Genomic DNA, 26,426 nt, shown 5'->3' with positions numbered 1-26,426 from the left:
ACAAGGCATAACCATTTGGGGAATCGTATTCAAATTCCACTTAGAAGTAGTTTTGCGGTTACATAACTTATTCTGTTCAAGGATCTTAAACCAAATGGCTCCTCTGTGTGTCATGGGCCCTATACAGTTCGGTGCTAGGGGAGATTTTCCTTTAGTTCAAGTGGGCAAGGCCTGTCGTTTTGGAGCAGGAGGATCTGAGTTCTGTCGCTGCTGTGAGTATGAAGTTCCATGTGGCCCAGCTGTATTCAGCCCAGTGGCCTCCGTGAAGCGTTTCCTGGATTTGTTACAAGGCTGTCCACAGAAATACAATGAGGCACCTTTGTCAAATCACTAAACTTGCAAGCACCAAAAGCCGAAATGCAACTGAATAGATTGCAAGGCTAGAAAGTAACCACTGTGATTGTGGAGTCTGAATTCCTGTATATCACAGGCCACAGGGCTCCCCTAAAACGACACCTGATTTCCTTATAAAAGGCTGGACCTGACAGGAAGAACCGATCGGTGCAAGCAGTGTGGTTTTGGTGCATCCGTAATGGTTTGCAAAACAAGATGGGCCTCTTTGAAATCCAACTGCAAGAGTGTTCTTGAGGTGTAGCTGAGTGGGGGTGGGTAAGTTCTCAAGACCGTTTTTGCATTGTCTCCCTCCCAGGGTGACATTCAGCCCTTGCGGGCGTTGTGCATATTTTCCCCTTCTCCCGGTAGCGTTGGTGGAACTTGGCCCGAGATTTGGATCCAGCCGGAAGTAGCATGAGACTGGCCAGACCTGAAAATAGATGAGATATGTGTTTAGCTAGCTGGGGGGGAGGAGAGGCGTTCAGCTCGCCCAAGAGCTCCTCTGTTGACTGCTGGTTACTGTAAATTTGTGTAAGATGAAACCCAGAAAACATTTCCTTCCTGTCTATGTAAATGGATCGGCCTACAGTCAGTCTCCTGGGGGTCGGAGAGATAATTAAAGGGCCAGCGCCTCTCTCTTTGCGTCAGTCGTAGGCACTCATCCGGAGCTTAGCGGGTTTCACCCCTTCGGAGGCTGGGGTTGTTTCAGATGGGGACAGGTGGGGTCCCAAGGTTTGCCCAAGGAGTTAGCTGCTTCCTGGCTCTGAGGCCGTGAAGTTCTGCGCACTGATTTCGCTGTGGTAAAGGCAACACAATGCTCCTTCTGTCCACGAGGCTGTTTGTACAGAGGCATCACCTCGGGCTGTGAGCACAGAGGCATCACCTCGGGCTGTGAGCGCATCGCATCTGATGAACTAAGTGGGGCTGGGCTTGCATAGGATTTGAATGAGAGGCACGAAGGGGTTTCAGGGTCACTGATCTCCTCCTCCCGCAGTACTGGAGCAATTCCCCAGCACAGTACTAAGGAAGGAGGCCCTGTCTTCTGTATCGGGACCCTACACGCTCTTTGTCATTTAAAGTTTCTGCAGTAGGTGGGGTGTCCACCTAGGACAAATTCCAGCCCTAGTGTTTACTTCCGCCCCTCCCCCCTAAAATTCCTTCTGTGGTTTCAAATGGGTACGGTGTTCACTTCCTGTCTTAAATTGCACTCGGGCTGCGGCGTGCTGTTAAACAGCCATCGTGCTCCACCCCAGAGACGGCTGCATTTTAGTGGTGGCTGAGCCATCTCTGTATAAAGTCTGTTGCTTGTTTACAGGCTGGAGCACAGTAGCCCTCCCCTGGATGGGAAGGGGTCGCCATAGTTACGAACGCGTTTCTCATAGGAAATTCACTTTTTTTGTGGCGCGGGCTGAAAAGGAGGATGTTAGCAACCATGGAGGGAGGAGTCTGGTGTTGGATGCAGCCTGAGGGGGGGGGGGTGTGGGGGGGAGAGGGGGTGCCTGCGATGTGTCTCTAGTTCATTGTGTTCTAAAATTCAGTGCTAGTGACTTAACCCCACTGCTGTGCTGGGACGCCGGGGCAGCCAGGGTCGGCTTTCTGACAGGACCGCCATGCAGGACTCTGGTCTCAGTGTGGGGCCCGGATACCGTTTTACCTCTGTCCGATTTAAGGTGTCTGGAGCTGTTGCTCCGTTTGTGACCTCTTTGCTCTTGCTGCATCCTTACCCCCCCCACCCCCCACCCCCGTGTCGTTCCCTCAGCTCTGTCTTTCCGGTTGTTGCAAACAATGTCCTTATTCACTCGGGCGCTCAGCGCTGTAATTCGGCTGCAAGGGGAGAGCCAGAGCGAGGAGAGAGAGAGATCAAAGCCCGACAGCACTTGCCCGCTGTACAGTGAGAGAACTGGGCAAGCTAGCCAGTTGTGCTTAAAGGGACAGTGTCCGGTGGCGTAGATTTAAAAAAAAAAAAAAGGGGCGGGGGAGGTTGGGTATTTAAAACAAATACTGTAATACACGCTGATCAGAATGTAAGTGTTATTCGTGGTTCAGTGAAAGCGTGTTGTTTATTGTTTGCATTATGGTCCCCTCGAGAGACCCCAGTTTGCGATCGAGGCCTCCCTTGTGCAAGGCGCTGTACACAGATAACAAAAGGACGGTCCTCGTAAGTTACAAGAGGCGAGAGAAATAACCAACAGACAGGGTGAGGCACAGGACAGCAAAATGATTCTGATCAGTGTGGCAAGCAGCGGTCACAGCACGCGAACTAGCTATCCCAGGGGTCTCAAACACACGGCCCGCATGTGGCCCGCAAGGTTATTTTCTGCGGCCCGCGAGCTCCTTGCAGCCCCCCCCGCCCTCCCCCAACATTTACCTAGAGTGGTTCCGGCTCGACGCGCACTGGGGGAAGGGGTGGGAAGAGGCGGGGCAGGAGTGGGGCCTCATGGAAGGGGTGGAGTGGGGGCGGGGCCGAGGGCGGCGGGGGGGAGGTGTCAGTAGTGCGGCCCTCGGGCCAATGTACTAGTCCTCATGTGGCCCTCGTGGTCATTTGAGTTTGAGACCCCCGAGCTAGCCAAAGCTTTTGTAGGGGGGCGGGGAGGGGATTTCAAATGGCCTTGTGGCATCTGCAGCCCAGACATCTGCCGCAGCATGAGAACTAGTGAGCGAAACTCACTAGAGCCAAAAAGAAACGGGGGCTCCTCTGATTGTGCACTGCCCCGAGCTCAACGGAGGAGCAAAAATGTCAAGGAAGGGCAGAACCAGTGTGCAGCGAAATGTAAAGGTTTAAAATGCTGCTTTAGTGATCGCTGGGGTCTGTTAGTAAGGACTTTGGAGACGGACAGAACCCCCTTCTCACTGATGGTCACTGGTCTGCGTCTGATGCGACGCAGAGATCTCAGCAAGAGGTGCCATGGAAGAACCTCAGCCAGGCAAAGCTTTTTGGTTCTTGCCATCAGCTGAGCTGCTGGGGGAGGGAGCTTCACTGGGGTGGATCGTGTGGCAGATTCACTTGCCAGTTTGAATTTAGTCTGGGTAGCTGCAAAAGCACGGAAAGGCTCGCTGCTAGGAGGCTGATCCCCTTTGTTTTCAAGGGAAAGGGCGTGCACGGGAATTCTCGCTCCTGTGATCCAGAGAGCAGGAAAAAGCAGCTTTCCAAGGACGGCCTGGGGTGGGACCCACTCCCATAGAATTCCATAGGAGCTTGGCCATTGACTTCCATGAGAGCAGGATTTGAGTACATCGTTTTCAGCTTCTGCTGTGGGTGCAGCTCAGACACCGAACTACCGCAGACTGGGCTGTTGCCTGGGGTTAGCGATGGCGGCTTCCCGGCGGGGCTGGGGGGTGCTGCCGGGGGTATTGATTATTATCTGCTAAGCGCTGACCAGGGCTCAGCACTGTTCAACGCTTAAAAGTAGGACAGTCGCAGGATCACTGTCGAACGGATTGGGTAGAAACACTGTGTACAAGTGGCCAGCTGCAGAAAGTATGGCCTAGTAGTTAGGGCATTCGCCTAGCTATGGGAGACTCTGGTTCAATTCCTTCCAGTACTGCTATGAGCTTCCTCTGTGACCTTGGATGAGTCATTTGAGTGTCTCTGGCCCTCAGTTCCCATCTGACAAATGCAGATAACAGTCCTGCCTTGCTCTCTTTACCTAGAACACCTTGTATTGTGCCCAGCACCATGGGGCCGTGATCGTGTGTATGTGTGTGGAAGAGGGGTGTGTGTGTGTGTGTGTGTAATGATGGCTGGAATTTTTATAGGCAAATCCTATAAAAAGATCAGTGAGATTTGCGCACCTAACTCCCCTTGGCACCTTTGCAAGGTTCCAGCTCCCGTGCGCTCACTGTGCTCTGGACATGTGTAGCTAGAGAGTTTAGCTGAAATTTTCAAAGCGGATTAGCGCTTTAAGGTCCCTCTGTTTTTGGGGTGCCCGATTTGAGACATCACAGGGTCCATCTACGCTGCAAGAAACCCGTGAAAGCGAGTCTCAGAACCCGGGTCACTGACGGGGGCTTGCGAGGCTCGTGCTATGGCACTAAAAGTAGCAGTGTAGACGTTTGGGCTCAGTCTGGAGCTCGGGCTCTGAAACCTGGCAAGGGGTGGATGGGTCTCGGGTCCCACGCTCCAGCCCAAGCAGGAACGTCAACACGGCGATGTTTAGCCCTCTGATGCGAGCCCAAGTCAGTTGGCAGGTGCTGAGCCTCACTACCGTGGGGTGTTCTTTGTCGCAGTGTAGACGTGCCCTGAAAGGGGCCTGCTTTTCAGGAAGTGCCGAGCCTCCTCCACGCTTGTGCCCTGCAATTAGAATGAGCTGTTTCCGCAGCAAGTGCAGCCTCTCCTTCCAGCTCGCCAGTTCCCCGCTCCCAGGCCTCGACCCTTACCAGTGTATCCGTCGGTCTGAACGACCCGGCGATCGGTTTCCGTCAGTGGAGCTCCGCCTGGGAGCTGCTTGCAAGCTGCTGGTGGTGACTTAGAATCATAGACTCTCAGGGTTGGAAGGGACCTCAGGAGGTATCTAGTCCAACCCCCTGCTCAAAGCAGGACCAATCCCCAACTAAATCATCCCAGCCAGGGCTTTGTCAAGCCATCACAGGGTCCTTAGCGCTTAGGATCCTTGCACTTCCCGCAAACAAAATTTCGCTCTTGTTCATGATCGCAGGGGACCTGAACACCACTAACCCGAATAAACATTCCCAGGTGTTCACCCAGCCCAGACCAACATAGATCCTCTGATAATTAACCTGGGTTTTCTTTCCTCCAGTTACCTTTAATAACAGCTTGGTGTTTGTGGCCTTGCAGAGCATGAGCCCATCCTTCCCTTGTCACGGTTGGATCAAAGCTAACCATACAGCTGCTTTTTTGGGGGGGATGATGTGTGACACTAATAGAACAGGCAGGTGGGGAGTGCTGTGCTGCTGGGGGTTGTAGTACGTCCACTCAGCCCAGGCTCCGATTCATTTGGGGTCCCCACTGGCAGGCTACTCGGAGGAAGTAAAACAGTATTTCCCTCCATTCAGAAATCCATTGTGCTCCGATGGTGGAACCGCTTCCGCTTTCCGCCTGTGAACCAGTGTATCGCCGGCTGCTAAGGAACCAGTTACTGCTGTGGTAACTATGCACCGAGCGAACAATAGACTCCGCACAGTGGGGGCCAGTCCTGCCAGGCGCTGAGCACCCTGCTTCCTATGTGCTCAGCACCCAACTCCTCCAGCACCTTGCAGGACTCGGACTGTGTTCAGTGTTAGGGCAGCATCTCCTTACTTGTGGGGATTTCTGGGGCTAGTAACGTTATTTATTAATAAGACATTGTCAGAATTTGCATATAAAATAAGACTCCTTCCCTGTGTTACTGACAGCACCGTGAATTACTAAGCCTCAAAGAGTCTAAACAAACAGATCCACTTTTCACCATTGATGCGGTTGATTCTCTTTTTGCATTTCACTTGGCTGCAGCGGTGAAACTGGACCAGTCAGTTTCTCTCAGTGTTTCTGGGCAGTTTCACTTTTTGTTTTCATAGGCTACTAGCTTCATGTCCTTGTACTTGGGTTTACAACACCACAGGGGAAGACTTAAATTTAAAAAAAAACCAACCCCAACTCTTTACCCTGAAACAAAAAGGAAATTAATAATCTTCATTTTATCTCTTGTACTTTTTGTTCCTCAAAATTCACGTTGTGGGGCAGTGTAAACTGGGGGTGGGGTATTGCTTTTTAAGGATAAGGGTTGAGTTTTTGTTCTTATGTTTTTTAAATGGAATAAATTGGTCAGCTGCCATCCCAGCAAATGGCTGCACCATCCCATTCCTCAGAGAGAGGGCGTAAGGTTTCTTAGACTTTGGGAAATGCAAACAGATATCCAGACATCAAACAGATGCAAAGGGGCTCAGGTTATCCCAACAGGAAGGTCAGGCATGAACTGTGAGACTTTGCTGCAAATCTTGGGGGGATCACTCGTTAAGTGGTGAACGCTGCTGAATTTAGAAATACCTGTTTGGGAGGAAGTCATGGGGAGAGGGAAGGGATATATTTTCCTTTTCAAAATACCTAAAGAACTCAGTCCATACTACAGAGAAAGGAAATGGCTCTCATCAATACAGCAAGGGGTGGTTTCTGCCTATATTTTTTATTATTGGAACTAGTTGCTGTGGGTGCAAATACCTCTTATCCCATTGTGCCCTCAAGCATTCAAAATCATGAGTCAGGACCCCCCCAAATCAGAGATTGGCTTCTGAATCATGAGCTATATCAAACCATCATAAATGTCAGGTTCTTTTATTGGTCTTCTGGTGTCTGAGTCTTTAGATCATACTTCTGACACATTTTCCAGCTTTTCTCTGCACCGGTGAGGCCTGGGAACTTCAAGCAAGCAAGCGAGCAGAGATTCTCATGTAATCACAGGATTCCAGGAGCTGGGGCTTTAGATGAAACACCACGTATTGTGGGGCTTGTGGTGGAATCAGGAGAGTTGGCAGCACTGCGTGGAAGGGTTGAAAGGAGGTATAGATAGATTGCAGTTAAATAGTTAAAAGAGCTGCCACAGGACAGGAGAGACACTAAGTGCTTAGGGTGTTGGTCTGGCCTTTCCAGAGGCTTGGGCTGAGAATCGAAACCAGATCTTTTGCATTGCTGCACAGTGCTAACAGCTGTGAGCCAGTAGACCTGCTCCGGGCCCCCTTCTCACGTTGAGATGGAGAGTCCCGTTGAGGTCAGCGGGAATTTTTCCCACAGGCTCCGGGAGGCCTGCTGCAGGATGTGTGTGGACGCTTATGATGGAGCTGGAGTGCGGGAGAAGAACCAGGGCTCAGGAGCGGGGAATGTGAAGGGGATTCTGCATCGAGGCTGCTGAGCGGACACAGCCCCCGGAGCTTCATGGGTCAGTTGCCTGCAGCGTGAGAAACCCAACCTGTGCTGCACGAGGTCTGGGTGGGCCTTCCTGGAATGGATTGCTAATGGCACTGCACCGCTCCCACATTTAAACTCACCAGCAATCAGACGACTGAACTCTGGTTTAATTACTCCTTGCTAGGAACCTAGATGTATTGACACCAGTGGCAAAGCTCCCATTGAGTTCCATGGAGCCAGGATTTCACCCACTACTTTTATATTTAAAAAAAAACACCCCTACTGTCCCCACAGAGTCGATGACCAGGCCACGTTGATCAGTCACCACGGAGATCTACAGGGTTCTGGACTCTCAGGAGTCGTCGGAGTTAGGGGCTTTGGTTGTGGAGAGACGTCCCCCTCAACAACGTATTCCTCTTGCTGCGTGGCTGGAGGCCGGGTGTCATGTCTGAGTTCTTTGCAGCGTGATGCGTGTCTTGTTACAGAATGTCCGTTACATGGGCCACTGAAGGAGAATTGAATGGGGCCTTCCACTTCCTTCCTTGCTCTGACAGGCTGGTATGATGGCCTCACGAAAGGCTTTTCATCAGGCTGCTGCGCCGTTGTACGGCCGTGGGAACGGCCCGGGTTACGCGGTGTGCAGCTGGAGGCCGAGGATCGGAACGGGCATGCAAGCAGGAGCTGTGCCGGAGATTGTCCTGGGGGTTCTTTAGCGTTCCAGAGAAGCTTGCGTCGCTCCTGTTTCCATGGCTGCCTTTCTGCTGCAGAGGCAGTAGTGGCTTTTTGTAGAGGTTTCATGAAGCGCTCGGCTTTCTGGGACGTCCCTGAGAAGTGATTTTTTTCCTCTGAGGGGAAGCTGGGGACATGGCAAATTTTGTCAACTCCTGGCTTGAACAGTGGTGATTCATGGTTAGATCTGACTTCCCAAGGGTATCCCAAAGGCAAAGAAATCTTTTCAAGCAGTGAGATAACCTTGTGAGCAGATGCAGAAGGGGCCAGCTCTCTGGCTGGTTCCCTGCCTGTTGATTGAGGAGAACCAGGACCAGTCATCAGGGAAGAAGTGACCCACAAAAATCATCAGGGTCCTTTGGACAGATCTTGCATTTGATGAAGATAGTTGGCTTATGTCAGTGGCAACCGTTGGTTGCCTGGCATGGGACTGGGGGACTCAGACAGCTTGTCAATGCCTGATGTCCGCTGTGAGATATGCCGCTCCAGGCGGGCCGTGTTGTTTAGGAAAGAAATGCCCACATGCATTCCAGCTTTGAAATGGACCCTGCTGGAAACCCCCATCTCCTTTTGTGGCGATTCCCAGTTCTTCCCAATAGTCGGGCGCTTGTTCTGGGTGTGGAGTGGGAGCCATCGATGTGGCTGGCAGTAAGCAAGCATCAGGATGGAGCTGTTTTCTTGGAAGTCTTGGAGTCCCCTGGGTGACGCTGGTCGGTGGCGCTCTTTGGTACAGTGCGAATGAGTCCAAGCAGGGAGGCTGAGCAGGGATCTGTGTGTGCCTTGGGCAGTGCAGAATACGGTTCTGGTTAACGCGGCTAAAGGACTGAGCTGCCGCTCGTAACTTTCCCATCAGTCCATGGCCATGTGGGGAAACGCCAGCTATTGCCTTCCGAAGTGTAAACGCCTTGGAGGCCTTTACATCCAGAAGAGTGACCCTGACTCCTGAGCAGGCCTTCACCGGGGCTCTGATCCAAAGTCGCTCTGTGGTTAAACGCACGTCCTCTTGATTTGTCTTGGGATAGGTCACAGCTTACTGGTCTGCCTGTCCAAACCTAGGGGGCTTTACCCTGGGGTCTGGCCAAGCTGCACTCATAGAATCATAGAATCTCAGGGTTGGAAGGGACCTCAGGAGGTATCTAGTCCCACCCCCTGCTCAAAGCAGGACCAATCCCAACTAAATCACCCCAGCCAGGGCTTTGTCAAGCCTGACCTTAAAAACCGCTCAATGCAGGCTCCAAGGAACAGGCCCTCGCAGGCTCCAGAGCTGCATGGCTCTGTGGTTTGCAGGAGGAGGGAGAGGTCTGACCCAGACTGAGCCGTGGTAGACTGGGTCGCGGACACTGCTACACTGGGGAGCCAGGATCAATCGTAGCTGGTGCCTCACACCGTCCTGTTGCCTCCTGTGTGGTTAGTAATAGTACTTGGGCTTTTTCAAGGCCTGACACAGAAGGGGGGAGTTCTTATTCCACCCAGTAGAGGGGAGTGATGGGGGCAGCGAAGCCCAGTGTATCGCACCGTCAGGGGACTGGGGCTCTGTTCCCAGCTCCACCACTGACACGTCTGACCGTAGGCAGGTCACGTCCCCTCCCTGTACCTCCGCTTCCCTTCCCACGTGGCCTTGTCTGTTGAGATGGTGAGTTCTTCAGGGCGGGGGCGCTCTCTGCGTATGTACAGCACCTAACACAGCAGGGCCCTGCTCTCCCTGGTGGCCAATCAGTGCTACTGCAATGTAAATATCAATAATGCTGTAAGAGTGTGTGTGTGTGTACGTACACCCACAGCCTCCAACACCAGTTTCTTACAACCACCTAGAGACACACACACACCGGGGCACCAGAACGGGGGGGACCAGGGAGCCATGGTCTCCCCACTTTTAAAATGGGAAGGGCATGGCCGTAAGAGCAAGCGATGGCGGGAGGGGGTGGAGAGGAACGAGCAGGGGGGTTCTTGGGGGAAAGAGGCGGGGGGCAGGGCCTCGGGGGAAGAAGGGGCGGGGTGGGGCCTCGGGGAATGGGGAGCGGGGGCTCAGGGAGAAGGGGGGGTGAAAGGGGGGCACCCCCCCACATTTTTAGGGTGTTTCTGCTGTTCCTGATGCACACCCCCCCCTTCCTGTTCATTGCGCATCTAGTCAGGCTCACTAGTGCTGCGAGTCAGTTTCCCCCTCAGGTCCTCATGTCCCGCCCCACCCAGGAGAGCAGAGTGGGGGCTGCCTACAGACCCGCGGGGGGCTGCCGGTTTGATCCAGAGCCGAGATTCAGGGCCACTTTGACCCGTCAGTATCTCTTGAAGGGACCGAGGCTGGAGGCGAAGAAACCCGAGGGCCCACTCGTCTACTAGTGCCCGACTTACCCAAGTGTTAATGAGGCTGCCGGTGCCCCAGACCTTCAAAAAAACAAGAAACGAGGAGGCTCCAAATTCTTGCTTACGAATTAAGTTGAAGGCTTCAGCCTCTCCCTGTGGTGCAGTTAATCATGGCAGCTCCGTCCACCACCTCTCTCCCGCCCTCCCTCCCCCTGCTTAGACCAGGAATTAATTACTTGATTATAAATCCCTGAGCGCTGGTTTATATTAGCAATAATCCCCTCAAAATTGGTCTTTGCTGCCATTTCCCTCCATGTCCCCGTTGCTGTGCCGTGTCCAACCGGTTAGTTTCCCAGCGACCCCTCCCTTCTGCCTCGGTGTTAGGAGCCCAGCGGCTTTTTCTGATGGGATTAATGCAGGACGAATTAAGGGCAAATGTCTGAGAATGTGTGTGTGTGTGTGTGTGTGTTACGGGCAGGGCGCCCCTGACGTAGCAACTGGAGTTGCCCGGCGCTGATCCTATACCAGTGGCTCTTCGCTTGCCTTCTGGCAGGGATGCCCGGCCTCCGAGCCAAGCTGTTTAGCAGATGACTCATATGGTCGTAGCCATTTTTGGATTTCTAATTTATTCTGTCTTTTAGGGCGTGGGCGTGTGTGTCTCTTCCATCTGGCTGAAGCTGGAAAATACACTGTCCTCTTCCCAGAACAAGATTCCCCCTGTTAGAAAATAGAAGTTGCTTGCGGGGCAGCTTTTAAAATGATCTTTCCTCTCTCAGCCCTAAATTCTCAAGGACGGACCTTCTCTCCAAGTGCGCTGCCGCCAGAGCTTCCTCTCTTGCCGGAGGAGCCTGAACCCCCGGTTTTAATCAACGGGGAAATGTACCAGCCCAGCCACAGATTCCACCTTGACGGTGATCAGCCTGGAAAACGTATCATGATATTTCACTCCCCCAGCCAAAAAACCTCCTCGTGGTGGGAGTAGGATTTCGCAAGCTTGGTTTAGCTGAATCTTTGTTATCCAGAAAAAACACGTGTATCAGAAATGAGGTCACCTTCTCCCATCTTTTGGGACGCATCTGAAACGCTGTTTATCTGCATTACCTTCCTATCGCCCATCTTGTTGTGTATTTCGCTCTTTACACAACAGAAACAATGTGAAGGAACCACAGCTGGGTCCCAAATAACCATGTTTACTAAACATACACGAACACGTGAGGCCTAGGGACAGACACACGGCTGTTCTGACTGGTTTCTGGCAGCGTCTACAGCACAGAACACAGTGAGTGTGTCACTAGAGGGCTCACAAGCTATTAAAAGGGATACCGCCTTGTTCCTATACCCTGCACATTTCACGCAGATCGGCGAGGGGATACTATAAATATTTCCTTCTGTCATCACCCCTAAAAGAATCGGGGGATATAGGGATTTGGACTGGAGGTCAAGAGATCTGGGGCTTGTTCCCAATTCTTCTACTGCCTCGCTCTGTGACCTGGGATATCTCTCTTTGCCTCAGTTCCTAGTGTATCGAATGAAAGTAACCTTTCTTTTACACAGCACTTTGGGATCCTCGCATGTAGGGAAAGGCCTTTAGAAGTGTAACTCAGTAGTAGTAAGATCCACATATAGGTAACACCCTGTACTGAGAGTCATGAGCGGGGATTGAACTTGCTAACTTCCGTACCTATGCATCGGCTTCTACCTGTAGAGCTAAAGGAGTAACTCCATCAGCTGCTGGTGTAGTAGGTTCTTATCCTTACCAGCCATTAGAGAGGGCTACAACATGCTCAGCCAGCCTGTTAAATTTATTGCCAGTATTACTATTCCCTGGTTCTTTACTTGGTTGCTTAGACACAAACCCTGTCCCTGGGAAACGGGGAAGTGGGGCTACATGGGACAGAGGGAGGAGAATGGATGGGGAGCAGATGGGATGCACTTTTTTCTCCATTCGTCTTGTTTACGCTGTTACTTTTGGTAGCCCCTTCCAATTGCGTCAACACAGCCAAACCTGGTGGTCCTATAGGAAGCAGCTGTGGCAACGGGGACTCGTATGGGAGACCCCGGGAATGCACTGCAGCCCTATGATTCTCCGAAGGTCTTGGAGGGACAGTGGAGAGATATCTTTGCGTATTCAGTGGAGGCAGCTGTGAGTGGAGCCAGCAGCTCCTCCCTCAGTTTATAACGGTGTGCTGTTTCCTCCAGGCCAGCCGGAACCCCAGACCTCCTCCTGCTGGGGTGTCAGAGCGTCTGCCCCACCAAACCCAGTCAGTGTCGGCCCGCTGGGGTAATTGTGATGGTCATTGTCCCTCTGACAGGGCTGGGCAGTGTCGCTCGTAGCGGGGAGCCGAAATGCAGGGTCCTAGACAGAAACGGGTCAGACCCCACAGTGGCCAGGCCCGCTGCGTGGAGAGGGAACGCTGACCTTTCAGACCCAACCCTCAGGACGGCTGTTCCGAGGTGGTTTCCAGGCACAAACAGGCTTTCAGCCTAGAGGAGTTTCCTTAACAGCTCACGAAAGCCACCAAGAAAGAACCAATATAAAGTCCCCCGTGAGGGTGGAGGCGGGGACGTCTCTCTTGCTCTGTAAGACCCTCCCCATCGTCATTGCTACCCCCAAAAAGCCAACCAGGCAGAGACTGGCACTAAGAGAGGCTGCGAATCAGGGACGGATGCTGCCTGCTAGCTGGAGAGGGGTGCTTAGGGTGGGACCTTGTAGATCAGGCTGCTCTGGGGAATTTCAGACCCCTGAACGGTTGACCCGGCACACCACCTCAGCTGCCCCGTTGATGTTGTGTAACGTTGATCCCGCTTGCGTCTCTCCTCCCTCGTGTGCCCGTGCGACTCGCCCCAGTGCCTAACGGCCGCTTGCCCCCTGTTCTCTTGCAGAAGATGCTGATGAAGCAGCAGGACCGCCTGGAGGAGCGGGAGCAGGACATTGAGGAGCAGCTCTACAAGCTGGAGTCGGACAAGCGGCTGGTCGAGGTAGCTGGTGCTTTTCCCTCCCTTGTGCCCGCGCTCTTCAACCAAGGCAGGGTCTCACGGCAGCAGGGCATGAGCCAGTCCTCCCACGCCGGGGGCTGCCGGGCTTCGCTTTCCATCCTCGAGGCGCCTGCGGCTCGGTGGTGCTGGGCGTGCTGGGGTTAGGGGGACAGAGGTCCAGCCGGCATGGAGTTAACTCTCTGCTTGGGGCCAGGGCAGTCACCCGGGAGACTGAGGTTAATATTTTGCATAGGGGAAAATCTGTAGTGTCTGCCCCCCTTCTCTTGATGGCCCCATGGCATGGCAGGTCACCCCCCCGGGGGGCTCAGGCAGAGCATGGGGCACGTGGAGCCTTTCAGCTCTAGCTCGCTGGCTCCGGCCCAACCCACGTCAGCAAAGCTTTGTGGGTGAAACTGACGGGGGGGGGGGGTGTCTCAAGCCGGTGATCGCGGAGGGATCTGGCCCCTCAGCGGGCAGGCTCGGCTGAGGAACCAAGGCCTGAACGGGCCCTGGAGACAGTTCCCCTCGCTGGCGGAGTTGGTTGCTCTGGGGCGGAGTTGAGGCCCGTACACCCCAGGCGATCTGCTTGGATCTGGAGGGAATTTGCTATCCCAGCAGAGGCCTTGAGCCTCCACACTGCCCTGGGACCTCTGCGTTTCCCGGGCTGCTCAGCTGCACGGCCAGGGACGGTCCAGCTGGCAGATGGCCCTGGAACTGCTCCTCCACCCATCACGGGCCTTCCCAGGCACGGCAGAGGCTGCAGGTCGCGTTGGCTTCTGGATGGAGTTAGTGCAGGGTGGGGCAGAGGTAGGGAAAGGCTGTTCTCGGGGTTGTTAGAAGCTAGGCCTGGGTGGGCGACACTGATTAATCCACTGTGATCACTCCTGAGCTCGCCCTGCCAATCCCCCCACCCCCGAGCCAGGAATGGAACCCAGGCGTCCTGACCCTCAGAGCCACACTGTTCCCTCCTGTAAATGCCTCCACAGCCCTGACTATCTTGGTGAACGGGCTGAGGCAAAGCCGAAGGGCCGGCCTGTCAAGAGGCAGGTGGTGGGGAGCGGGGGGCAGGCCGGGGATGTCGGCAAAGCACTAGCAGGCCCTGTCCCCGTCCCTCCCTCCCTCGGCGAGGGCGGTGGGCAGGGCTCTGCAGCGAGCGAGCGGGCGTGGCGGGCGCTGACCCTGGCCGCGCTCTCCTCCCCCCCCGGCAGGAGAAGGTGAGCCAGCTGAAGGACGAGGTGCGCCTGCAGTACGAGAAGATGCACCAGCTCCTGGACGAGGACCTGCGCAAGACCATGGAGATCCTGGAAAAGGCCCAGGCCAAGTTCTGCAACGAGAACGCGGCCCAGGTGCTGCACCTCAACGAGCGCATGCAGGAGGCCAAGAAGCTGCTCAGCTCCGTCCAGGTCATGTTCGACAAGACCGAGGACATCAACTTCATGAAGGTGCCGGGAGGGGGCCCCCTGGCCAGGGGAGGGCAGAGGGGGAGCCCCTGGGATAACGGGGCTGGTGGCTGGATTCTAACAGAGTAGGGGAGGGGTGGGGGACATCTTGGGGCAGGAACTACTTTGTCAGGCTCCCTGGCCTGAACGTACCCCCCCATCGTGCCCCCAGAACAAAGACACTCGAGTTTAGTGATGGGCTGGGAGCAGAGTCACCTTGTGATTCCCCCGCGCCGGCTCTCCCCACGCCGTCGATACCCCCAGCTCCCAGCCTGGAAGAGGAGGTGGAGCGCCGTAGGGGAGGGGGCTTCTGGCCAGGGACAAGGCAGGATCGGCTCCTCTCAAGAGTCTGTTTGGCTCCCGGTGGCCGGAGTAGCTTTTCCAGCCCCCCGGCCCGTTTGTTCGGCTGGAAGCCGGGACGCTGCCCCGTCCTTGCTGTGGATTAGCTGGTTTCTCCTGGGATAGGCTGGCAGTGGGTCATGGCCCATGGGGATGGGCCAGGAACAAAGTCCACGTCTCACAGCAGAGTTAGGGGTCGGGGATGGGGGGGACATCGAGTGGATCATCTCTAAACAGAAAAGGGGGACGCTCAGGATCTCCCACCTTCCTGAGCCTGGGCGGGTTTTAGGGCCTCCCACCCAAAGCCCGATTGAGCTGGTGCACGAAGCGGCTCGATCCCTCTGCCTCACCTCGCTCCCCGGGTGGATTCCGACCGATTAAGGGGCCCTTCCCGGCCTCAAAGCTGGGGTGGGGGGAGTGGCTGGGGGCCAGTATCTCCCCTCCCTTCACCTCACCCTCCCCTGGTGGTAATCTCCTGTGACAGCTCTGCTCCTTTAAGGCGGATGATCAACCCCTGAGCTGCTGCCGCCTGTGCTGGCTTCCTTAGTAAAGAGGCTTTAAAGGGAGCTGGGAAAATCTCGGGCCGAATCCAGCTGATGAGCAGGAATTTACGCCCTGATCGAGGGGAGCGCTGGGGCCAGTTGCAAACACAGCCAGTGGGGAAGGCCAGGGCCCCAGATCCCTTCCCAGAGGTGAATCCGAAGGCTGCTGTTCTGGGGAGTGGCGGTGAAGCTAGCTGGGGGGTGGGCAGTGCTGCGTTAGCCGTTCAGCCCTGCAGAGCCTCCTCCTGAACTGTAACACCGGTGCCAGGCGACTCTGTCCCGTCCCAGCTCCCGGCGGGTGACTTATCCGCATCTCACGCCCCCCTGCGGCAATTTGGCATGATCTCTGCTCAGGAGAGAGCCGGGCCTGGAGCGAGTGGGGTGCGGGGGGGCTGCAGGTCCCGGGAGAGGTGCATCGGGACACAGCGGAGACGATACACAGCAGCCACTGACCAGGGTTTCTCCTTTCCCTCGTAGAATACCAAGTCCGTGAAAATCTTAATGGACAGGTAAGAAGCCAGTCTCTTGGCAACTCGTGTTCTCGAGCAAGGGTGGGATCGGAGGCATTGTCAGGCTGTGTTGCAGGGCTACGGAGCGTGGCTTAGACACAGGGCCGAGCCTCGCGTGACGTGGCTTCTAGGCCCGTCTCTCACTGAGCGCTGTTGGGCAAGTCACTGCCCTGCCTTGTGCCTCAGTTTCTCCCCTCTGAAAAATGGAGCTAAGAATTCCCCCCCCAGGGGTTTGGGAGGTTTGAGGCATTGCCACGTGCAGAGTGCTTCAGCGGAGAAGCGCTGTGGCAGTAGAAAGCCTGGTGGTTGTATGATCCGGAGCCGTTATCTGGGGTGGGCAGGAAGGTGGGGAGAAAAGTCACACGCTCTCCCAGAAGAGCGAGCCCCGGTCAGACGGGAGTGAGTGCAAGACGCGGCCCCGTTAGCTCAGTGGATCCATCCCTGGGCCTAACTACCGGCACTGCGAGGACTCGCCGTCGCCACCCCTGCAGTGTGCGCCTCTTGGTCTCTCCAGCCTGGCCCTCGCCTACTTGCTGGCTGCAGAGACGCACGCAGGGCACCCCGAGGACGTCCACGCCCTGTTGTGACATGGCCAGGCCTGGGAAGGGCCCTGACAGATGCATTCGCCTCCCGCCGAAGGGCAGCTCCGAGGAGAGCCACGGACTGATTTGGGAGGAGAGATTAAAAGAGCTGGGAACGGGGGGCCGTGATCGCAGGGCATAAGACCCCCAGAAGGGAGGGGGCCAGTGTCGGATGGTACCCTGGGATCTGCCTGGGGCCAATGGGCTGAATGGAAAGGAAATGCAGGCTAGATACCAGGAGCACCTTGCCTGTGCCATGTCCGGCTACGGGGGCGTCTCACCACGGGGCCCTTTTAAAACTAGGCTGGCCAAAGCCCCAGGAAATGGCGCCCAGGAGAGGGACTGGCTGATGTAAAGGCCTTTCCGTCCCTGGCTGAAGCGCAGCTAATTACAGATGAGGCTGCCTGGCAGATGTTCGGCAGCTGTCGGCCTCTGGGAAAGGCTTGGGGAGAGATGGGAGCCGGGCAGAGCGTGGGTGGGGTGAGGGGAGAGGAGGGGAAGCTCGACGCTTTTAATGAGTCCTTTTGCTCTCCTTGCCGGTTCATCAAGGACCCAGAACTGCACGGGCGGCAGCCTGCCGCCTCCCAAGATCGGCCACCTCAACTCCAAGCTCTTCCTGAACGAGATCGCCAAGAAGGAGAAGCAGCTGAGGAAGCTGCTGGAAGGTGAGGCATCCCCCTGAACCACTGGCCTTGTCACGCAGCGCTCTGCGCCCTGAGAGCGAGATGCCGGTGGCATCCGGGGAGAGAGGAAGCCGGATCTCTCCTCCCCCCCAGCCCGGTGTCATTGCTCTGAGGTCAGCAGGGTTAGCCCAGGGCTGGAGTCGATCCGCTCTTCGCTGGTGCTGACAAACCATCGCTCTGCATGTCCAGGGTTACCAAAGGAAACAGGGCAGCTCCCCAGGCTAAAAATGTGCAGGGGATTGAATGCACCAGTGCTTGTGTGTTAATTGCATGAAGGTTTAAATCAGCCCAGAACCCCTTTGTGACCTCTGAGCTCTGTGTCGCTGCAGTAAAGCCACAGGAACTCCAGTGGCTTTGCTCCGGATTGATGCCAATGTGACCGTGATCAGGGTCCGGCCCTTTGTGCGTGAAGGGGGTTTACATGCAGGAAACGGCCCTCTGTATGTTGTGTGTCTGCAAGGATGGCAGACCCATCAGGAAACATCCCCTGCCGCTCTCCTGCCCTTCCCTGGGTCTGCTGCAGGCACCAGGCAACTTGCGGAACTAGCCTCCAGTGCAGGTTGTCCTGGGACTATGAGCTGATCACTGGGAGGAAAGAGTTCTGGTTGAAGCAATCATTAAGGATCCCTGGGCCCTTTTCCCAGGACGGGTGATAGCGCCAGTGCCCTGGCCCGGTTGGATAACTGCATTCTCCCTCCCTACATGCCATTTCCATTGGTTATGGCGTCGTTTGTTGTGTATATATAGTGCCCTGGGCACCTCTGGGGCTTCACCCGGCCCAAGGATCTTCCAGGCTCACGTAGAGTTAACCCAGCAAGGAGGACAACGAACAGTCTGGCGGGAAGGCATGTGGGAGGATGGAGGATTGGGCAGTGGTGATCAGAGCTGCTCACGTGCGACTTCCTGGCCTGAAATGCTGTGCACAGATGCTGGCTGTGCCAGCTTCCCCGGGCACACCCTGACGGCCGAGCAGGTTTAGAAATCAAAAGAGGCGGCCAGGTGCCCACGCACAACTGCTGCGCATGCGCCCGGGTGAATTTCAGGTTTGCTTTCTGCAAACATTTGTGCCAGTAAAATGCACAGTCTCTTGAAGGCTGCTCAGAAGCCAATACAAAAGGGGACTGGAGTGAATTCTTTTAAATAGATGCTAGTCTTTTTAATTAGTATCCCGGCTCTCCCAAAATAGTGACAGAAAATGGCTATGCAGGCAGGTGACTTTCCCACCCTGTTCCAATCACAGAACACACACAGGATCTGGGCCAAATTTACCTCTGTCTATCTCTGGTTCCCATCACCATGGTATCTGGGCACCTTCCTGCCATTTGCCTTTAGCATTAACTTAAATGACAACAAAAGAAACCTCAACCAGCTGTCCTTAGAGTTTGTCCCTGCAGGACTCCTTTATCCCTGTCCTGAGTTCCCTTTGTCTCCTTTCATTGCCCTGGGTTGGAACTAATAGGGCCCACCTGGTCTGGCTGCCAAGGTGAGTCAGCAGACATAACTCTGCCTCTGTTAGCAAGAGGCCTGCAGGTCCGCGCGGGCAACTAGAACTTGGCTCCCTGTTACAAGGTAGAAATCGGAGTCTGATTCTTCTCCTGCAAATGGCTCTGGAATCAATGGTGTTACTCAGAACATCTGCTGTTGTGCCCCTTTAAGTAAAGAGGAGGCAGAAATCCTCTCTAATGGATGTAGATGGGATTCTGTATTGAGGCTGCCAGACACAGACAAACCCCATGGCTCCCTCTAGTTCCCAGGATAATTAACAGCCCGTGGTGGCTAGCATCGCCACCAGGCAGGGTCTCCTGAAATCATGGCCTGGGACGGCAGAGCTGCTTCACACGCTGGGGTGACGGAGCTAGTCCCAGATCTGGCTTCTCCAGGCTCTGTGGTTCTTGTTCTCCCCCACTGCCTCCTCTTGCTCCTCGGCCCTGCCAAATGGCTGCACTACTAATGCAGAGCGGCCCTAGCCAGCAGCTGCTCGGCAAGGAGGGTGAGGTAATGTTTGGCTGGTGTACGGAGCCCTGCACTTCCAAGAGACCCAGCCGGGGTTCGCCTTGTACGCTGGCCGACATCCATGCAGCTCTGGTGCTGGGAACGGGCTTCGGGAGGGCTGGAACTGGACCATGGCCCTGTAATTACAGCTTTGACCATGGCTCTGAAACCAGCTTCCAGCTCCTCCTTCCCTGTGGGCCCTCGGTGCATGGGGCAAATTCCATCCCTTCTCCTTGGATGGTTGCCGAGGGTGCGGATTCCAGCTCCCTCCCTCTGGACGAGTGGGGTGATTGTAGGGGTCCGGTTCCAGTGCCCGCCCTCTCTGGCACGTGGCCGCGACGCCCCGGGCAGGGCTGCAGGGAGAAGGGACTGCTGGGAGAGCGGGGTGGAACTGACTCTGCAGTAGCGGGAGAGGAAGTCAGACAGCCCCGGTGAGCGTCTGTTGCCTGCTCTCTCGGAACGCGAGCTGGGGCGTTACAGCGGGAATGTCAGCGCCTGCCTCTCGGATCATTTCTGCAGCCCCCCTGTTCGCTGGGCTCTTGCCTGCTTCCCAGATTGAGTCATTGCGGTCTGTGCAGGATGGAGAGCATCCTGGCGAGCTCCTGCCCACAGGGAGGGACTGGTACCGACAGGAGTCTGCAGGTCCTAGTGGGCTGGTTCAGGAGAGCAGATGGGGTGGGGGTTGCCTCTTCCCACTCGCTTAGAGTGGGAGACAGGATGGCCTGATAGGTCTCCCCCGAAAGGCCTTGACGCTAATTGGATTGGCTCATCCTTCCGAAGCCAATTTCCTGACGGCTTCTTGGTTGGGTGAGACCTGCAAACCCAAGGCTCAGCATGAGCAACAATTAAGATCCTCTGGAGTATTTCCTGGAAGTTGCCGTTTGCCCACGTGTCCGGGGCCAAAATCTCCTCTCTGCCTCGTTGCCGAATGTTAACTGATCTGCCTGGCTGCTTGCCTCCACCCCAGAAGCAGTTGCATGCCAGCGGTGCCGTGTGTAAAGCGTCACCCACTGACGATGGGCCAGGCTAGAAGTGGTTGGGAGACCACCAAGGGCTATTCGATGCTGCCAGAAGAGCTAGTTGTGATTCAGTAGGGGGTGCTCTCTCTTCCAAGTCAGTACCGCACCAATGCCCTAGGAGGCGCTGTGCTCCCCTCCCCACAGCTGCAGCTCTGCCCTGCCTCCTCCCACCCCCACTCGTCCCCCTCCTCCTCAGCACCTCCCGCCCGCTGCTGAACAGCTGATTGGCGGCAGGGGGGAGGCACTGGGGGAAGGGCGTGGAGCCAATCAGTGGGGCCCCCCGAACAGCTGATTGGCAGGGGGGAGGTGCTGAGGGGGAGGAGCTGGTCAGCGGGGCCTGCCAAACAGCTGATCGGCGGGTGGCTGGTGGGTGCTGAGCACCCACTTTTTTTTTTCTCCCTGGGTGCTCCAGCCACGGAGTTGGCGTCTATGGGCTTGTCGTTTCTCTGAGCCGTTGTTAGTTTTCCCCTCTGGCTCCTGAACTCCAGCGGCGGTTTCTGATCTGGCCGTTTGTCTTTTCTCTCTCCCCATCCAGGTCCATTCAGCACCCCGGTCCCATTCCTACAGAGCATCCCCATGTACCCGTGCCCTAGCGTCAGCAACTCTGGAGCGGAGAAACGCAAGCACTCCGCGGCCTTCCCCGAAGGCAGCTTCCTAGAGCCATCGTCCGGGACTGTGGCTAGCCAGTATATGAGCCAGGGGGCTTCCGCTGGCGAGGGCCAGTCCGCACAGCCCATGGTGCCTTGTACCTCCACGCAGCACATTGTCGGACTGCCCAGTGGCCCGCAGCCAGTCCACTCTGGTTCGGTCTTCAACCCGTCTCACTATCCCAATAGCACGTCATCTCAGCAGTCTGTGCTCTCCCAGTACGGCGGGCGCAAGATCCTGGTGTGTTCAGTGGATAACTGTTACTGTTCCTCGGTGTCCAACCACAGCGGGCACCAGCCCTACCCCAGGTCGGGCCACTTCCCCTGGACAGTCTCTTCGCAGGAGTACTCCCACCCGCTCCCCCCTGCTCCGGCTGTTCCTCAGTCGCTTCCCGGACTTGCCGTGAGGGAATGGATTGACGCATCCCAGCAGCACGGGCGGCAGGATTTCTATAGAGTCTACGGCCAACCTTCCACCAAACACTACGTCACCAGTTAACCATCAGACTCCCCATAGAGTGTTGTTAATTACACATTCGGAGCTAAAAATCCAGTTTTCTTGCTTTCTTTTTAAATCGCATCCAATTTTCTGCCTTCCCACCTCTTCGGAATTTGGGAGGCTCTTTTCTCTCATCTCTCTCTCTTTTTTTTTTTTTTTTTTTTTTTAAATATTGGTTTTTAATTTAATGTTTTCAAAATTCCTCCCTTCGCTGGAAAAAGATGAGGATGAAATTAACGAAAAGAAATGAATGAGGTTTTTCAATCAGACACCCGGTTTCGAATTTCACACGTACTTGCTACTTCCTGGTTTGGAAAACTTAGAGGGACGGTGGCTCTTTTTCTATTTCAGTGTCTGTGGGTTCTTTTTGCTTTGCGCTTAATTCTTATTTTTTCCTTCCCTTAAAAAAAAAAAATTCTATCATTGATTCAGTAAGAAACGATACTTGTAGATTTTTGGGTTTGTTTTTTTTTAAAACAAGGCTTATCTTTTCGTGTGTGTGTGTGTGTGGAAAGGCCACTTATCATGCATCCTGGCATTTTTTTTTCCTTCTTTCGAAGATTTGTAAATACACAATGGCAGGAGATTTAATGCACAAACAAACAAAAACAAACAAAAAAAAGGGAAAAGAAACTTAAAAAAAAAAAAAAGAATAAATAAGAAAAAATATTTCTGTTTTAGTTTCCGGGGGGGAAGCGTCGCCAAGTTGCACACGCCCCTTCCCGTGTATCGCTGATGCAACTTCCTGTAACAAGCACTTTGTATAAAAAAAAAAAGTGGACTTCCTGCTATAAGGCACAGGTATTTATTCTGTAACCAATTTTAGAACACAAAAAAAATATTCAAATAAATGTGATCACTTAGTGCAAATGCCTCGCTTTGCTCCCCCTCCTGCCTCCCCTTCGCCCCCCCCGGGAACAGGGACCCATCTCTGCTCCAAAAGAAGGCTGTGACTTCATTTTAAAAAATATTCTCCGGTTAGGTGGGTTTGTCTCTTTAATTCAGGTGTTGGAAATGACCTAATGAGCAGTGCCCGGGTTGGGGGAACACACGCCGGCTTTGGGCCACTCGCGCTGGTGTAAATCTGGAGGAACCCTTTTAAAATCAAGGGGCCCGATTCGGCACTGGCTCAGTGCCTTGGATCGTTGCGGTTGGCCTGCTTCTCCGTTGCTTTGCACGCTTTACCTGATTCTCCTCTCATCTTACGCCAGTTTTGCCGTGGTGTAAATCCATTGACTGGAGCAGAGTCGCTCTTCATTTGTGCTGGAGGGAGCAGCGATTCAGCCCCCTTGCGTCAGCCTTTTGCTCCTAATTCAGCAGAACATTCTAACGCATGCTTCAGTCCTGTTGATTTGACTGCCGTTGGGTGCTGAGCAGGTGCCTTCCCTTGTTCTGATCTGGGAGCGTTTCACATTCACTCTGGGAGGAGTACGTGACCACCTGGCAGGGGTTACTCCAGGTAATAAGTGCATGCGGAACCGGGCCGTCATGCTGGTTCTACCCAGTGACGTAAAATGTAATTACTCCTGATTCTCGCTGACGGAGCGCGAGAGCCGAATCAGACCCATTTTCTTGTCAATATAAACCAGTCCCCCGGGGAGAGCCATAATTGGGCTGTAACGTTCTAAAAGCTGTGACCAAGCAAGGTTTATTGGGGGATGGGGACAGGATGGAGATTGCCATCCCGAGGACCTAGAGTGAAATCTTGTTGACTACAGTGTGTGTAAGGATCTGCCTGCCTTTATCAAGTAGCAGTGAACCCAGTATGGATACAGTTCAGAGCCGCCCCGGGCACATCGGGGGCTGGATTGCACTCCCGGCTGTGGCCAACTAATCGGTCCCAGGGATGGGTGGGCGTTTCACGTCTCTGCTTTTTATAGCGTAGCCCGTACTTAGGCCAGCCGACCTGGAAGCTGTGAGGGCGGATCAGAGGGAGCCGTTGAGACGAGCTCTAATTCGCGTTGACTTCCACAAACCACCGAACTCCCCCTTTTTGCTGCGGAAGCAAGTGGGGACGTGCAGCTGGTGAAATCTGGCTCGGCTCTGAGCTGGTGACTGTGGGTTTAGGGCCGTTGACTTCGCTCTTGACTTACATGGGCGTTAGTGGCATCTGGCCTGGCCCCGGTCGGGACACCAGACTCCTTCCTGGAGGAACGTTTTCGTTGAGCTCGGCTGATGTTTTGGCTTCAGACACCAGAGAGTGGGAGGGAGCTTGTGAGGTCCAGGAACATTTGTGGTTCCTGAACGGGTGACAGCTTCCCATGCGCCCTCCCTGTTAGCTGGCGGAGGGCTGCGTGCTGGGGAGAAGAGGCAGGCACGGTCTAGGCTAGCGCTGCAGAACCCAGGGTCTGGGCATTGGCTGCTCTGGCGCAAACAGAACCAGTCAGCGCCTGGGTGTGTTTGGACCTGGAGGTCCCATTTGGGCCCCGCTGCCTGTGCACGGCCCTCAGTCCGCGCCGTCTCCCGGGCGGTCACAGGAACAGGAACTGCGGCTGCTGTCTTTTTTTCCCGACCTGCCGTGTGAAAACGTGACGCGCTGCTGCTCCTCCCCACTGGCTACTGACAGGCGCATGGGGTGCAGAAAGACCCTCACGCAGGGGCTGCGTAGGCATGAGTGTACCAGGGCAAGACATCGTACAAAGGGATCAGATCCCACCGGGGTTTGCATTCTTCTCTTTCCTGTTGCATTTGAACAGGTAGACATGGGGTTCAGCGTGTCCCCACCTCTGGCTCCTTCCTCCCCCTTTCTCCTCTTCCTCTGGTTCCCAAGAGGCCAAGGTTCGCAGGCTGGCGTGGCTTAGCGGAGGACTGGCGCTCAGAGAGCTGGGCCTGCTCCCATGCTCCTACAGAAGTAGCTCTGTCTATTACAGCAGCGCCGAGAGGGCCCCTGGCAAGACCAGGCCCGGTTGTGTTCAACGCTGTACAGACCCTTAGTGAGAGTCAGCCCCTGCCCGGAAGAACTCGTATCCCAAATACTCAAGAAGGGTGGGAAGGGAACCGATTTGCCCAAGGGCACCAGAGAGCCAGGGATAGAACCCAGGTCTCCTGAGTCCCAGCCCATTGCATTATCCACTGGACCCAATGGCTAAACTCTCAGTGTCTGTCTACGCTGCAATGAAGGACCCAAGGGGCTGGGTCTCCGAGCCTGGGATCCAGCCGACTCAGTTGACCCAGGCTCAGAGACCCAGTGCCGTGGGGGGTTATGGCAGTGTAGACGTACCCTTGTTGGCTTTGACGAGAGACAGATCGAGCCGCTGGGTTCTCGCGGGATGTCCCAGCGGGCCGCGGCGCAGCTCCCCGCTCCGCAGACCGGGGGGTGTGAGCCGAAGTGCAGTGGTAGTTCCTCATTTCGGCCCCGATCCAGCGAAGCACTTACATATGGGATCCCAGGGGAAGGGCTTACAGCGAAGCAGGCGCTTAAGGCCTTGTCTGAATCGGCTACGGAGGGTCCAGTCCTTGCTTTGCTCAGCTCAGCACGTCTGTTTACACCGGGATGGAGGCACTGAACGAGGAGCCTTTCCTTTCCCCCACCACGGTGTTCCCATGAGCGGGAGCTGCTGTCCTGGGAAGGGGGAGGGGAGGACACCTCAATTGCTGTTTCATTCCTATCAGGTTGGAGCAGGCACTAGTCCTGTTGTGCAGGGGAGGCTCGTCCTCGTTGCTGTTTGAAGTCAGCTGGGACTTGAGCCTTTGGCTTTGATGGCAGCAGGGCCTGGTCCTAGATTTCCTCCCTCCCCCCTGCCCCGGTATGTCATTGCTCTGTCCTCGCCCACCGTCCTTCCCTCCAACATCTGTCGCTCAGGTGTTGGGCGCGTCTCCGGAGCTGGGCTGAGACGCCCGGGCAATGGCATTGCCACATAGGGACCAGAAGGCGCCCGGCTGCAGGCAGTTTGCCTCTGGCAGCTGCAAAGTGTTTGTCATGCAACCTGCCCCATACGGCTGGTGTCCTCGGCAAGCGTTGATTGCCAGCCTGTGGGTTAGGGACGCATCATGAGGCCTCTTGGAAGCCTCATCAGCCAGGCTGAACAGGGCGCGGGTCCAAAACTCGGGGGGAGGGGGGGTTTAAAGGAGCAGCTTCGCAGCCCTCACTAACCAAATAGCTAATGCTAAGAAACTAAAATGAGCGTTTGTATTGCAGTACGTTGCCCAGTGTGTCTGGGCTCCGCTGCCCTCTGCTGGCTGCAATCAGCACTGCTGAGCTCCGTGTCATAGGCCCTGTACTGAAAACAGCTCATGGGAGTTCTCTTTTAGCACAACCTGTACAGTCCTGTGCGTTCGGAGGAGATATTTTTTCCCTGACATTCTGAGTGATCGTGGGGTACAGCACAGAGACCCCCCAGGATGTTGTAAGCCACTGTGGATTTGCTACAGGAGCATTCTTCCCATTTTACAGTTGAAGAAACTGAGGCACGGAGATTGTGACCTGCCCTGGCCTTTGACTCCCTAGGTGACCTCAGCCAAGGAATTTCACCTCTTTGCCTCAGTTTCTCTTTTGATAAAATATCTGTTTCCCCTCCCCCCCTTTTTTTTGCAGCAGGTCACAAGTTTCCATGTGTTTCTTTAAAGTCCGTATGCAGAGAACTATAGAGAGGTGGGGGTTTTGTGGGGGGGTGGTGGTTGATCTGTGACGGTTCTATACAAAGGTGATGTCAGGCATCCAAGAGGAACAATAGTCTAGAGATCTGTCTCAGAGAGAGTCATTTTTTGAAGTGGGAAAAGGTGCAGCGGGGAACCCTGCTAACAGGTTAAATAGACACAGCCAATTAAAAATGATATTGTCCGTCACTCCTTCCTTTCGCTAATAATGACACCGGTGAGTGTCAAAATCGAATCCCGGCAGCGCTGCTGTTTACATTCCTTTTGCACTTGGACCGCGGGTCTGTCTCCCCTTGAATACCCTTGAGTCCTGTTTTGTCGCGTGTTAATGAACATGACTGAATGTGCTCATGTACAGACAAGCTCCGACAGTGGGAAGTTGAAGCTAGATCAATTCAAACTG

The 26,426-nt window shown here is 54.9% G+C and overlaps 1 protein-coding gene across 2 annotated transcripts in view; it reads left to right on the top strand.

Moving 5' to 3' along the window:
• TRIM8 (tripartite motif containing 8) overlaps positions 1-22,297 on the top strand; it is a 54,889-nt gene extending 32,592 nt beyond the window's left edge. The window contains exons 1-6 of one of the 2 annotated variants that reach the window (XM_045025895.1): positions 7,529-7,729; positions 13,085-13,180; positions 14,386-14,619; positions 15,975-16,006; positions 17,137-17,252; positions 20,817-22,297. In XM_045025895.1, the coding sequence (XP_044881830.1) occupies positions 7,658-7,729; positions 13,085-13,180; positions 14,386-14,619; positions 15,975-16,006; positions 17,137-17,252; positions 20,817-21,427 (1,161 nt within the window). In that variant the 5' untranslated portion in view covers positions 7,529-7,657 and the 3' untranslated portion in view covers positions 21,428-22,297. Of the gene's footprint in view, positions 1-7,528; positions 7,730-13,084; positions 13,181-14,385; positions 14,620-15,974; positions 16,007-17,136; positions 17,253-20,816 lie in introns of those variants that run through there. The other variant, XM_045025894.1, reaches the window with a different exon arrangement.
• Positions 22,298-26,426: the final 4,129 nt, after the last annotated feature.

This window comes from Mauremys mutica, chromosome 7, assembly GCF_020497125.1.
Source record: "Mauremys mutica isolate MM-2020 ecotype Southern chromosome 7, ASM2049712v1, whole genome shotgun sequence".
Taxonomy (NCBI): Eukaryota; Metazoa; Chordata; order Testudines; family Geoemydidae; genus Mauremys; species Mauremys mutica.
Note: the sequence above shows the minus strand (reverse complement) of the source record. Positions and strands in the feature narration are given on the sequence as shown.